This window comes from Telmatherina bonti (genome assembly GCF_933228915.1).
Source record: "Telmatherina bonti genome assembly, chromosome: 14".
In the NCBI taxonomy this organism is placed as follows: domain Eukaryota; kingdom Metazoa; phylum Chordata; class Actinopteri; order Atheriniformes; family Telmatherinidae; genus Telmatherina; species Telmatherina bonti.
In genome coordinates this window covers 32,855,224-32,869,712 of record NC_136612.1, presented here as the reverse complement: position 1 = coordinate 32,869,712, position 14,489 = coordinate 32,855,224, and the positions used below count along the sequence as shown (strand labels likewise).

Below are 14,489 nucleotides of genomic sequence, written 5' to 3'. Positions count from 1 at the left end.
TGTAGGACAAGAGTATCTGCTGGGAATGAGCTGATTGTGGAGGTCTGACCTCTCACACTGCTGCTCTTGTTTTTAACTCTGTGATGCATCGTGTCTTCTACAGTGGATGCCTATTTAAGGCTGTATTCTTGTATATTCATAAGGAAGGGATATTTGGGATATTTTAAATTTTGCCATTTCAGCGGCAAAATTCTATACTATTATATATATATATATATATATATATATATATATATATATATATATATATATATATATATATATATATATATATATATATATATATACATGTATATGTATATATATGTACACAAACATAAAATCACATAATTACCAAATGCACCTCAGTAATAAACAAGACTAGTTATTGATACTAGTCAATTTTTATAGAATATTTCTATCATAGAAACATGACAGTATATTTTTTAAATATTTCCAAAGAATAGATTAATAAATTAATAAAAAGTGAAATGATTTTAAAGACAAATAAAAGCATCTACGTTCATGTTTGTGAAAGTGAAATACTAAATGTGAAAAAATGTGGCATTGCTCCTTTATTAATTCGTGCATCAGAGTGTAAAAGCAGTGTGAACGAGCTTCTATGGAAACCTAAAGCCAACCGAGGGGAGAGGTGAAACAGAAGTGGTCAGCAAGCTGCTGTAAGAGGAGCCTGGAAGGAGACGAGAGCGTGACAAGCTTCCAGGTTTCCAGCCGTCTCTTTATTGGTTCTCTCTAATCAGGCCTGACCCGGCTAACCTGCCGCAGACAAGGTCGCCATCAGAGAGCAGCATGGGAAAATGACTTGTTTATGACCGGACTGAGCCTGTATAACAACAGGAAACTGGAATTCTTTTTAATCCGCCATGCATCTCATCATAAACCAGAAAAAAGAAACAAAAAGGTAGAAAATGGTGGATAATGATCGGCTCCTGAGGTAGACAGAAACGGTTTAGCTTCTAACTGCTGGATCTGCCTATAAACATGTGAAGAAGACCCCCAGCTGACTATTTAATGCCGAATACTCCATCTGATGGTGGATTTTTTTGGCTGAAACATTAAGTATTAAAGTTGTGGGATGTTGTTAAATAAAGCGACAGGTGGGTGAAAACTTCCACAGCTGCTGAACTCCATCCACTGCCCACCTGAGAAGGTGATCAGTGGCAGTCAGACAGACTCAGATCGCTTACGGCCAGGACGGGGAGTCATCATGTGCTGCTGCGACACGCTGCCAAGCTGCAGCTCTTAGGTGTGTATCACATTAGAGGTGTTAACGAAGCAGCACGGAAGAGAAACAGAAAACACACAGCGGGGCTGCAAACAAGCAGAAGCTATTCTGGGATGTTCCACTTTCTGCTGTCTGCTACTAACAATGAGATCTTTCTCTTTAACTGGATCAATTCTTCTTTGCTCTAGCTGGTACAGAACCAGTTCTATGCAAAACAAAGAGCCAGATATGTTCTTTAACAGTTCACATCGCCTTTCTTCCACTCATGCTGAACGTGGAAACACAATAAAGAGGTTTTCTGTGTAAGGTGAGAAGTATTCAAGCTTCATGAAAGAAACGAGATACTCTGTTATTCTGAAACAAACAGCCTGAACCTCATTTAGCCAAAGGATTTCCAAGTGGTCTTATATAAACACTGGTATATGTAAGAGGTACTAATCAAGTTGCAGTGCTGTTACATAACCAGGTTGTGTATGTGCGTAGTTCCCTCCTGACGAATGCAGCATCTCAGATTAAGTCCTTTTGTACTAGTTTATTCCAGTCAACTGCACAGTTTGCATCTTTAAACTAAAAAAAAAGGTCTATATTTACCTAAAAGCAGAAAGTCTAATTCAACTTCAGACCAGTCCTACAAAACAACATTTGATAGCTGCATTTCTCCAAAAAACCAAAATGTTGTAACGTCACAGTCAATAGCTGCTGGTTTCTGAAATGCTACGTTTTCAAAGCCTGCAGAAATTCTCATTGTGACGGTGTGCATTCACGTCTTAACAGCAGCCACTTGCAGGTGGGAGAGCAATAGAAAAAAAGAAGAATGAGAGCGGGAGGGAAGTGATTTTGCTAAATGTTGTGCAGGATGTGTTGTGGAAGTGAGATGAATTCTTCCCAGGCTACATCCGCATGTTTTAAATCTGCCAGACCTGCAGATTCAGGAGTGAGAGAACAAGACTTGCAAGCATGTTCGTAAACTTGTGCAATCCAAACAAGGAAGATGGTGTGAGATCAGATAGAAAAATAGACATTTGTGTCCAGTTTGTGTGTTCTTTTATAGATAATTCTGTAAAAGTAACATGATGTTCAGTATCTTCTGCAGTACTGCAATCCATCATTGTTGCAGCTGTGGGTAAGATTTGTGTATGCAAGTTAAAGAAGAAATGGAGCTATTAGTGTATACATTTTAAAAATTAGAAGTTTGCTCTTTCTGGTCAAATTGCTGTGCAAATCACGAGAAGGTTATCGATGGGACAATCCTGGGGGAAAACCTTGTAAATGGATGGATACCAGATATTTAGCGTAATGACCAAAAACTTGTCTCAGTTACTGTGAATTTAATAGCTTTATTAGTCATTTATCAAACTTTTATTTTAAGATTATTATTCTGTTTCTGAGTTATATTGTTTTACAGAAAAAAAAAATCAAATAAAACCCAATAAATAAACATGCAGGAAAGAAGATTGTGAAATAGCCTATGATCATGTGTGTTTATTTGCCTGCTTCCCCATTTAAAAGTGGAATGTATTAAAAAGAAGTGGAAGAATGAAATTGAAAAAAAAAGTCTTCATATAGTGGATAACCTGCTTTAGTGTTGCTTAAGTTTTAGCAGTGGGATTGATTAGTGAAACTAAATGATAAATGATTAGTTTATGTAACTTCAGTAATTTAACACACATTATTAGAGCTGACAACCTAAGCTATAATTAAAATATAATTAATAGAATCAATTATATAATAAGCAGGGATATTTATATTATTCAAAATGAGGATAATAGAGCGAATCGCAAATCGCAACAATTGCGTTTAAAGTAGAAAAACAAACTATTTTTCTACCACTGTTGCATTACAACGACCACACCCACCTCGCATCTGATTGGTTCATGCGCCGGCACTGTCGCTGCTCATTGGTTAGTTTTGTTGTCAATCAGCGTCTCACCACTAGTTGAGTTGCGGGTCTAAAACAAAACTCATATTTTCTGCTGACCCGCTCAGCGGGGAGCAGTTTGACAAAATCCGGCGGGGTTACTTGCTTTTGGGGCTCTTTAAGTTAGTCCTGACAGCCACTGGCGCTTATGGATATTTGCAGCTTAAAGATGAGGCAGTGATTCCGTATCTGCTCCAGAATGGTACTAAGAAAGAGACTAAAATGGTGCCTTTGTAGTGGGAGGATGAACGCTGCCGGTGCCTTGTAGCGGCGGTGGAAGTTAGCTCATGATTAGCAGAAGGCTAGCTGGGTAGCTAATGCTAGGCCTCACGTTTCCTTTGGCTTGTCGGGACTTTTATTGTTTTATCCTTCCCTTGTGTAAAGGAGCCTTTTGTTGCTTTGTTTGCCGTCGTAGCGCAGATATTTTCCTTTCCCCCTGGTGTGAATAAAGCACCGATATGAAGAGAGTCAACAGCCTCCAGAGGTAGGTGGACTGTCACAAATGTTACTGAAATAAGGGATTTTTTTTGGGCTCATATTGGGGACATTTTAGCCTGATTTAATGCATACCATAAATATTATATATTAAATATAATTATATCATAAATTATTATTATTGTTATATTATAAATATTATTAATCAATTATTAAATATATTATAATGTATTTCATCATACTATAATGCTTTTTAAAACCAGCCAGTGGTGGTAAATGTCCTCATTCGTGCTGTCTAAACCATAAACATGTTCGCTTCTAATGATTGATGTAAATAAATGTAATTTAAATTAAATTGTGACGATATGCTTTTGTCCCGATTCGATCCTGATTTTTTTGGGTGCCGATTCGATTTAAATTGTGATTCTCACAATTATTTGATTATTTTTTTTTAGATTTAAAAAAAAAAAAAAAAAAAAAGTATAATTTTTTTTCTTTCTTTTTTGCTTGTCATTTTTCTTCATTTCAATGAGGAAAAAAACAACAGGAGCCAGACCATCATTCTGCTGCTATAATGCCCAAGAAGACAAGTATAAAGATAAATAAAAACAATAAAAATGATTTAAAAAAAAAAAAATAAATTATAGTGAATTAATTTTATTTGGGGGGGAAAAAAAGTTTTTGTTTTTTTTTTTAAATTTTTTTTATTTTTACAATAAAATTGATTTTAAAATTGTGAAGAAAAAAAAAATCCCAATTCCAATTTTTGATTCGATTTTCCCACCCCTAAAAGCCAGGCATGGGTGGTAAATTTCTTCAGTCGTGCTGTCTAAACCACAAACATGTTTTCTTGTAATGATGTATGCAAATAGATGTAATTTAAATGTACAGTAAATAGAAGGAAATGACTTGTTTTATATAACACAGGATTGTGTTATTTAAGTAAATTATTTTATCTTGTATGTAGGGATGGAGAGGCAGAAAATGCTCTCCTTTAATTACAGCTGAATTAGATTTATTCTTTAAGACATCGAAATGACAGAAGCAGTCCCGTTCTGCTGTGGACATGAAGATGTTTCAGGTAAATGATTGAAACTACTTGTGTTTCATGTCGACCGACGTGTTGCAGCCTGAGGACTCTGAAGTCTGGTGGTATGGCCGTGTCAACAGGCTGAAACTGTTTACGGCTTTTCACACATGCCTCATTGATATCTGCAGATCTCAGTCTTTCCATTTTCAATCACCGGCTGTAGCGTCTGCATGTGTCCATGCACTCTGACGGCTTGTCTTTCCAGTTAAGGTGCAATAAAGTGGTTTTTATAAGACTCTGTAAGGACTTTGGACTTTCTAAAGGAAACAGATGGGGTTTTATATCTTAGGTTTGGTTGTGGTTGAGATGCAGGTTTGTCTCTGCAATTTTCTTGTGATAGCACTTATCATTGTGCGCGCCTTGTGGTAAATTTCTCAGAAGCATTCCCTTCATGTCTTGCACAGTCACAAGTGTACAGCGTGAGCTGAACACACAACCCCAGAGGAGGTTTCATTTCCCGTGTGTGTCATTCTTTGCTGGCTGTGTGAATCTGTTTCCTTGTTGTTCGTATTTTGATTGGCCTGTTTTTCCAGGTTTATGAACAGACGGGCCTCTGCTAACTGCCGCTACCAGCCCACCTGCTATGAACATGCTGCAAACTTCTACACTCATGCCGTGAGTGGTTTTTAACTCTTCATTTGTTATGCTGAGGCCATAAAATCACAGTTGAATTATTAATTATTTTCCCTCACCTCTGTAGCTCCTCATTGTGCCGGCCTTCGTGGGCATGACGCTGCTGCACTGCCTGTCTGACAACAGCTGGGAGAGGATCACGGCCTGGGTGTACGGCGTGGGCCTGTGTGCCCTCTTCTTGGTGTCCACTGTGTTTCATATCATCACCTGGAAGAAGAGTCACCTGAGGTGAGGACAAACACCAAAAGTCCAATGAAAGTTGTCCCAAAATGGTATATTACCCTTTAAAATGGATCCAACAAAACAACAACGGAAAAGGAAAGTCAAATCTTTGTTTGGCTCTTTTGCAAAATGTGCAAAAAAAAACCTTGTTTATATTTCTACCATTTTTTACAGTGTAATAGTTCAAAATGAGTAGTTTTATTACTTTGTGGTTTCCAGTCAGATACAAGTCAGATAGTGTTCAACAGGACTGAGAAAAGTTTCTACCATAAAGTGATGCCAAAGGTCTCAGACACGGTATAAAGGATGATTATCGGGGTACAAACGGTGACGCTGTGAGAGGATTTAGCTGAAGGAAAGTGACATTGGACAGAAGGACGACACTTTTTGGGATAGCTGGTCTCTGGATGCTGCTACATTATTTACAGGGTTTCTTCATTCTCATGCAGAGAAAATCATCTGAATTTAGTTTAGTCAGAGATCCTTGGATTGCTTTTTTTTCTTGTTGCTTAATCAGTTTTTTTTGTGAATTTTGGAGGAGGTTTTTCATTTTTAATGAGCCCACAAAGGGTTTAGAATCTCTGCCACACTTACAACTTTTGTGTCATTACAGTTTTGTAACTGTCCTTTTCTTATGATACAAAATAGATAAATAAAAACATGGATGTAATTTGCAAACTGGGCAGTGAAACTGGAATCACTTGTAAATTGTGGAAAATAGTGAAATGTGACCGAAGGAAACTTTATAAAGCAGATTTCATGCATAAAAGCAACTCAGACTGCTTCACATAATCACGTTTTTGTTTCGCAAAACACAAGGAAACGCACAAAACAAAAATTAAAGCGCACACATCACACCCCCACCACAGAAACACACACACTAAAACCAACCATCTCTCAGGAAAGTGACCATATAAACGGACATAAACCTTGGCTCTGATGAACCAGATGAAGAAACTAACATCTCCACTAATAAGCCAAGCTTGTGTGTTTGACATTTCATGTCAGACACAACTCAAAGTGCTTCCCATGAAGCTTTAAACACATTACAGGTGGTGCAAAGAAAGCATTAAACTAGACTTTTTCACCGTGCCGGAGCCACACGAACGAGAAAAGCTGGACCAGAGTTGGAGCATTTAGATCGCTGCAGCTTCTGGTCTGTGTGACGTCGCCGAACCTGATCAAGTCTCCCCCGGAGGTTCAGCAGAGGCGAAGAGACGTGTTGTTGAATCCTAACAAATGACATTGTAAATTAGGGCTGTAACGATACGCTTTTATTTCGATTCGATTCTGGTTTTTTGTGTGCCGATTTGATTTAAATTGCGATTCTCCCGATTCTTCAATATTGCTGATTTTTATAGACTAAAAACAAAACAAACAAATGTACAAAACTTTATTTGCTTGTCATTTTTCTTAATTTCAAAAGTAAAAAGATCAATATAAAAACAATTTAAAAAAATTCAAAATTTGTTAATGGATTGTATTTAATTGAAAAAAAGAGATTTTTTTTTAAACCAAAAAATTCCAGATGGATTGAACCAAATGCATTTCCCTTTTCCCACCATGTTATAAACGTCTCTAAGCAGCTCGCTGTGACCGTCAGTCCCAACCAGCGACAAGCTACCAGCACAGGAAGGCAGAAGGTCTGTTTCCAGTAAAGGAGTCTGTTGTTATGGAGTGTTGTGTCACGCTTTCACACTTTGTCACATTTCACTCCCTTTTCACGCTGACACCACATGACTTCCTGTTATCTTGAAGGAAGGGGGTTCCACAAGCCAACGTGCACATAATGCTTCTGTTGTGCACGTCGCTGACGTGGATGCGTACCCGCTTATATGTTGCAGGTCGGTGGAACAATGCTTTCACATGTGTGACAGAGTGGTCATCTACTTCTTCATCGCTGCCTCGTACACACCCTGGTAAGCACCGGCTGCAGCTCCCTTTCCAGCCACAGCGACGCGTTTTGAGCGGACACTGAGTTTGGATGCTTCTCCTCTTGTCTCAGGTTGAACCTGCGTGAACTGGGCCCTCTGGCAGCACACATGCGCTGGTTTGTGTGGCTCATGGCTGCTGCTGGAACCATATACGTCTTCAACTATCATGAAAAGTGAGTCTGTGCCGTTGCTGTAACGTGAAGCTGCTTTAGATAAAACGTGGAGTTAAAGCAAATCTGCTGATGCTGTCGACATATCTGGACAGGTATAAACTGGTCGAGCTGGCCTTCTATCTGACGATGGGATTCTTTCCTGCTTCGGTGGTGACGTCAATGGTAACGTTTTCTTTAAATCCATCCAGCGCATGACTTATTCCCCCAGCAGCAGGGTGGGAGGGAGGCGACTGTTGCTGGCGTGTAAACAAACTCACAAAGCAGCAGAGATAAATGGGAAATGCATGGAGGCCATGTTGATGAGGTGGGGAGGGGTTAGCGTGCATTTTGATAGCAAAAACATGTTAAACTGATGTCATAGTTGATTGTTTTGTAATTGTTTAAAAAGAGGAAGAAACAAGATGTTGATTTTTCCTTTTACCGACTTCAGATGTGTCCAAAGTCGCTCCTCGAGGGCCACCGTCCTGCAGGTTTTCAGTGTTTCCCGCTTCAGCATTGAAGTCAGTGTGCTTGGGTATCACTTTGAGAGCTGTTTGGTTCAAATCAAGTGCATTGGAGCAGGGAAACATCTAAGACCTGCAGGACCGGAGCTGGACACCCCACATTTATTTTCAGGCACTTTTCAGGTTTTTTCTTTTAAATGCTTTTACTAAAAGTAAGAAACATAAATGTTTTGTCATCCATATCATAAAAAGTTGGATGGATGACTATTTGCAGCTGAGAACTCCAACAACCTGTTATTATTTCCAACAACATATTAAAAAATCAGTTTAAAGTGTTGCAAATTGCGTATTTTATAGTTTATATTTACTTGTAGGCGGTAAACAAAAACATGCTGATTGCATGTTTGAGACCGGCGACTTTAGAAGTGTTTCTGGCTTATCTTCTGCTGCCCTCTTGTGGTCACTATGGCAACAACTTTGCTTTGCATGCTCTTGTTTTGGATTTATTTAACCCAACTCCAGCTTCAGTCCAATATATCCTTCTGCCAATCAGTCAAAGTATTTTAAAGTAGTCTTGCACAGCTTTCTAAAGGTGCTTTAAAGCTTTTTTTTTTTTTCCTGGATATTTTCTGCTTTTTCACTAAATTTCAGTACAATTCTTGTACCTGACCATTTTCAGAGTAACATATTTATTGTTTAAGCTACTTAACACTGATTTGTGAATCTTTCTAGTGAATAAAAGGCTCATAAATCAAGGGCTGGACCAGAGCTGTGTTGGCAGAGAATTTAGAAAAGAACTTTTTAAATAAGATCTTAGTGCTCTTTTTTCACATTTGTTCTAATTTCTTAAGTTTTACCTTTAAAAAATGTCAAAGTGTTTTTTATGTGACAAAATAATCATAAACTGCTATTAACCGAAAACAAACTAAAAAACCACCTTCAGCAGGTGAACAGAAGCTGGATAAAACAAGATAAAATCCAGTAAAGACCTGAACTGGGACCTAAGAGATGCTGGTGGTCAGAAAATACAAAATTTATTCTGATCTATAATCGCACCAATCAGCTTGCTACGTCGATCCATTCTGCCAACTTCATTTATAGGCTCCACACACGAGCGACAGCAAAATTCAACGGCTTCCAGGTGAAAGCAAACACACGGGGTGCGACAACTATCGTGCTCTCTGATCACTCGTCTCCAGTGTGTTTGATTGGTTACGATATCGGAGGGAATTTCACTACAGTACTCGACAGATAAAGCATGAAGGATGACGAGTCGGGAGATTTCGCTCAAATTGACAGAAATCGTGCCGTTAATTCTGCTTTACGGAAGAAAAAGATCCTATTTAACAAACAAGGAAACATCCTGGCGAATCTGGTCATGTGATGTTGGACCTCGAGGCCGATCCAGATAAATTCTGGTTCTGCTTCTTCTGTCACAGAAACCCTCGCTGATTGGTTGTAGTGTCATGTGACAGCAACAACGTTGTTGCATCGCGTCGTGTGCACGTCTATGTGAACGAGGGCGAAGTTTCACCTGCACGAATGTCGCCTGCCGCTTGGCTGGACGAGGGCAGCGATCTTCGCCTCACCGCGCAGGTTGTCGTGCTTCGAGCTCATTACAAATTCAGACTTTAAACTGGCAGAACGTTTATAAACCATCACTGTTTACTGTGTCCTAGTGCAAAGTGGATTCAATTCAGTTCAGCTTTATGTGTACAACGCTGCTTCACAACCGTGTCGTCACAGGGCTTTTTACAGACACATCAACACGAGCTGCTTCAGAGTAAATAGTCTAGATAAGGAAAACCAACAGGCTGCATCCAATCTAGACTCTGATCCAATCCTCCATCCTGAGCGGCATGAGGCTCAGGATGGAGGATTGGATGTTGCACGTCTTTATTCAAACGAGTAACTTTTCTTCATGTAGTTGCGGAAAAATCAGCTGATCCTTCTAACTGTGTGCTTTCAGTTCAGATTTGATGGCGTGTGAATAAAGTCATTTAAATTGTGGAAATAATCGGTGAAGTCTAACGGGGAAAAAGACAAACATGGAGGGGAGAAACTAGTTTTTCATGTGGTTTATGAAGGCAAAAACCAGAAATAAAAGGCAGCCAGTATTAAGCTGAAATGGTTGAAGGTTACAGAAGGGAACCGGGTAGTAAAGGAGAAGAAACTGCCAGGTCATCATTGTAGTTGTCCTGGGTAGAATAAAGGTTAAATAGGATAAAAAGGCGGGGCTGGACTGAGCTGCAGCAGGTGGGATGGAGGGATGCATCGTCCCCAGCTCTTATCCGTTCCTTTGCTTGATGTGTTTTGCAGAGCAACACTGATGGTCTTCAGGAGCTGGCCTGCGGAGGACTCATCTACTGCCTCGGTGTGTTCTTCTTCAAAAGCGACGGCATCATTCCCTTCGCCCACGCCATCTGGCACGTGTTTGTGGCGCTCGCCGCAGCCGTGCACTACTACGCCATCTGGAAATACCTCTACAAGTCTCCCAGCGCAGAGTCCCTCCTCGACTCGTGACCCCCCCTCCAGAGCCGTCCAGCACACACACACACACGCCCTTCACTGCCCACTGAAGCTGCAAGAACAGCAAAAGTTTACCAAAACAATGACCAGGAATTGTTTACCGTTTTCTAACCAGGATTTATCAGTCTCCCGGATGATTTGAAAGCTATTTTCTAAGAAGAAAAACAAAAAAACCCTCAATCTTTTGTCAGGGATGGAGGAAATTTTTACCTTTTTTTCACATGATAACCATGGCACATAGAGGAGAAACTCCTTAGCGAGTGTTTTGTATCGCTTCACCCTTTTCACATTCAGGACTGAAACAAAGATCAGGTGATCTGAACATCCAACGAGGTGCTAAACGCTAGCTCCCATCACTTCCCACAAAACTATTCTCATCGTAAAAGACACCAAAAAGTTCAACTGCACAGAAACTAAATAAAACATTTTTCAAAATAAAATCAGGTACTAACCGATCAAAAGATTAAAAATGTAATCTGATTACAGATTTGATTCCTCAGTTGTCGGCAGATTTAAAGGTTTTTACTGTTTTCTGTTGGTTATTTATGAAGAAAACAATCAAAATGTCTCAGTAACTTTATGTTTATGGATTTCATTCTCAACCCATCTGATCCAGTTGTGCACTTTTAGTTTAAATGCATGCTTAGTGTGTGTAACCAGGCGCTTTCAGCATTTCCTGTCGGTGTGTGGCGCCCCCTGGTGGCGGGATGCTGTAACACAGCCATCCTCAGTGTTTGAAAGTGTAGACGAGACGCCTTTGAGGTTAATAATGAGCCAAAAATGAGGAGATTATCAGTTCAGGGCAGTAAAATGAGCTTATCTGCATTATCTGTAATGTGAACAGTGTTGTAGTGTGTGTACACGGCCTTTGTACGGTAGTGCAGTGTTTTGTCTCCACTCATGTTTCAGTTGTTGATTTGCACTGTGAGGATGAATATTTTCATAAATTTGCTCGATGACTCCTGATTTTCTGTTGCTTCCCCGTCTAGCAACGTCTGAAACTGAATCGCTGCATATTTGTAATGATCATGGCTCTTCTCGATGATTCCTTAACCACTCGGTTTTTTATGTTTGTACCTTCTGCTCTGCTGAATTCATGTTCCTGGCCTTTGCAGGGAAGTTCTTGCTTCTGGTCTGTTCCACTGGCTGTTAATGGTGCTGCATAAAACATGAATGCTCCTGCACTATACTGAATATCACCTTTGTAATGTGACAATAAAGACGATGATTCCCCACGCCTGGACTTCTTTTGAATGCTTTGTTTTTGGATTTCAGGTGTGAAAATAGTTCAAAGGAGCGAAAAAAGGAAATCGTGTAAATCAAAAGTTTGATCTTTGGCATTGTTACAAATTCTGCCATGAGACCATTTGGATTAAATTAAGAAGCAAGAACTCGTTTTGAGATGTGCTGATTTTAAAGCAATAACTCATTAATGTCCATCATGAACATGTTAATTTATATCCTCTATATTGAGCTTCAACATCTTTACACATTAAAGATACTTTAAAAAGCTGGGACCTCAAACACGTTTTATTCCCAGTAGGAAGAAATAATAGATGTTAAAACATATTTTACCACTTTTGTGAAGAAAATTTGTTCATTTTTAACCTTAACAGCAGGAACACATCTGGAAAATGTTGGAACAGGAGCAACAAAAGGCTGGAAAATTAACTGGTAGAATGAAAAATGGGAGCGACAACTAATGTAAAACGGTAACAGGTCAGTAATGTGACGGGAGACACAGGAGCACTTCAGAGAGGCTGAGTCCCTCAGGAAGACCTGCAGGGGTCCACCAGTTGGAGACAAATTGTAAAAATGTTGCTTGGTAACATTGCAAAGACGTTAAAGAGCTCACCAGAGCTTTATAATCCAGGTGTCATAAAGTAAAAGTCCTGCCATGTTGGATCTACCGCTGCATTCAGAACAGGTGTTTTCACTAACGGCTCATCTGCCTGCAGCGTAGCTTAAACTCAGCTGGTTTAGTACAGCTGCTGGACAGGACCAGGATTACACACCTCTGCGTACTCAGTACAGCAGTAGTGTTCAATTTGGTCTGATGAGGGCCACAATTATTCCTGCTTCAACACATGAATTTAATTAAACGAATGAAACACCCCATCAGGTTCTGCACAGTGACTCGTTCATTCGAGTCAGCTGTGTTGGAGCACGGATACGTAGAAAACCTCCTGGATTGGCACCTTTGTAGGACAGAATGGTGTACAATATCAAAAGCTAAGAATTTGAGGGAATCTCTGTGCGCTGAAGACAATACTGAAGGTCAAAACTAGCCGCTGGTAAACTTTGGACCCTTAGTTCTGCATTAAATAAACATGACTGACTGCTGGCAATCACTCACTGTGTTTCCATCACCACTAGAACAGGGCAAAACCTAAATATCGCCATAAAAACTGATGACGGAAAAACCTCCTGAATATGATAAGTTTTTATGCACAAAGTGGCTTTGAGACGTGTTCATCTGGAAGTACATGGCGCAAGTGTAATAGTGATACTTTTTGTTGCATTTACACGTCACCAAATGTGGCATAGGGGGTCATGTGACCAGTTCATTTTAAGTAAAGATGGCGCGGTGTGTATGGACAGAGGAGGAGAAATATGTTCACAAGTAAAGAAACAAATAGAGCTGCCTTCCTAGAGGGCAAACAGAGAAAAGAATTTGAGAAAAGACCTAGAAGGGCTTTGAAAACTGTGGAAAATCCTGGTGAAAATCCTGAAACAACGTTACCTGGCAACAAAGTGAAATATGGCGCTTAACATCACTGAATAAAAAAACCTGCAAATCGGAACCGTGCTTTGTCAAAATATTGCTTTTAATTAGCAACAAACCAATTGAAACGCAGATACTGCCTGTGAAAACAGTTCACCCTAAAATCCACAAACGTAGCAACACCTGCGTACTCGTTCAGACAAAACGAGTTGATGTCATCAAAATCGAACTTTATACCTTTTCATAATAAAGACTAAATTTAAATATATAAAACTTTCATTCGCAGTGCGATACACCCTCACACACACACTTTTTTTTTTGTTTTGCACAAACTGGTCTAATTTGTCTTTAAGTGAAACTAATATGAAAATATAACTTGATAATATTCTGCCTCAAATGTTCCACGCTACATGTCAAACATACCCACTGAGTCTGGTTGTTCTGCTTTATGCTAGCTGCTACTCTGAACACTGCACCCTACCGGTCTGTTTTCAGCCCAGTATCCACCTGCATCCACCAGTCTGCACTCCAGTGATTAAACAACATGAATGCACAAGTGATTGGATAAGAATCTGGCTGCCAAACCATGATTATCCTTCATAAAGCTTTTTATTAATCTGGAACAAGGCATTTAAAATGGGGCCAAGTGGAAAACGGCTCCTGAGTCGGCAGCAAGACGACGCTAAAGCACACTGGAACATGGCTTCAGAGGACAAGAATCCGGCCTGCCCGTAGTCCAGACCAGGAGTCCTGCAAGTGTTTCCCTGCTGCAACACACCTGACTCAAATCAGTGAAAAGAGTTAGGGTTTACCTTGGCCATCTGCTCAAGCTCTGCACAAGTGTGTGTCAAGTGTGTTGCAGCAGGGAAACTCCCAACACTGGCAGGACTGCAGCCCACCTGGGGTCCAGACTTTTCACTCGTATAAACCATCTGGAGCATCAAGAAGTCAGATTTCCTCACTTCCCAGACAGCGGTTAGACAACAGGATGCTACACAAACATCCGATGCTAATCACAAAGCTCCAACTTTTTCTGTTTGTGTTGCTGCCAAGAGATTGTATTGTCCATAAACGATAGATGTTTCAAAGACAAACGTTTATCTTCTATTTGGTTTAAGTCATATCATGTTTTCATTTACACTGTGTGTGAAACTGCTGCATC

General features: G+C 39.9%; 1 protein-coding gene across 1 annotated transcript; it reads left to right on the top strand.

The window, feature by feature from the left end:
- The first annotated feature begins 3,212 nt into the window (after positions 1 to 3,212).
- Positions 3,213 to 11,833, top strand: mmd (monocyte to macrophage differentiation-associated). The gene is made up of 7 exons (XM_079252341.1): positions 3,213 to 3,627; positions 5,202 to 5,283; positions 5,369 to 5,529; positions 7,368 to 7,442; positions 7,529 to 7,630; positions 7,723 to 7,792; positions 10,393 to 11,833. The coding sequence occupies exons 1-7, from the start codon at positions 3,602 to 3,604 to the stop codon at positions 10,594 to 10,596; spliced, it is 720 nt and encodes a 239-aa protein (XP_079108467.1). The 5' UTR covers positions 3,213 to 3,601; the 3' UTR covers positions 10,597 to 11,833.
- Positions 11,834 to 14,489: the final 2,656 nt, after the last annotated feature.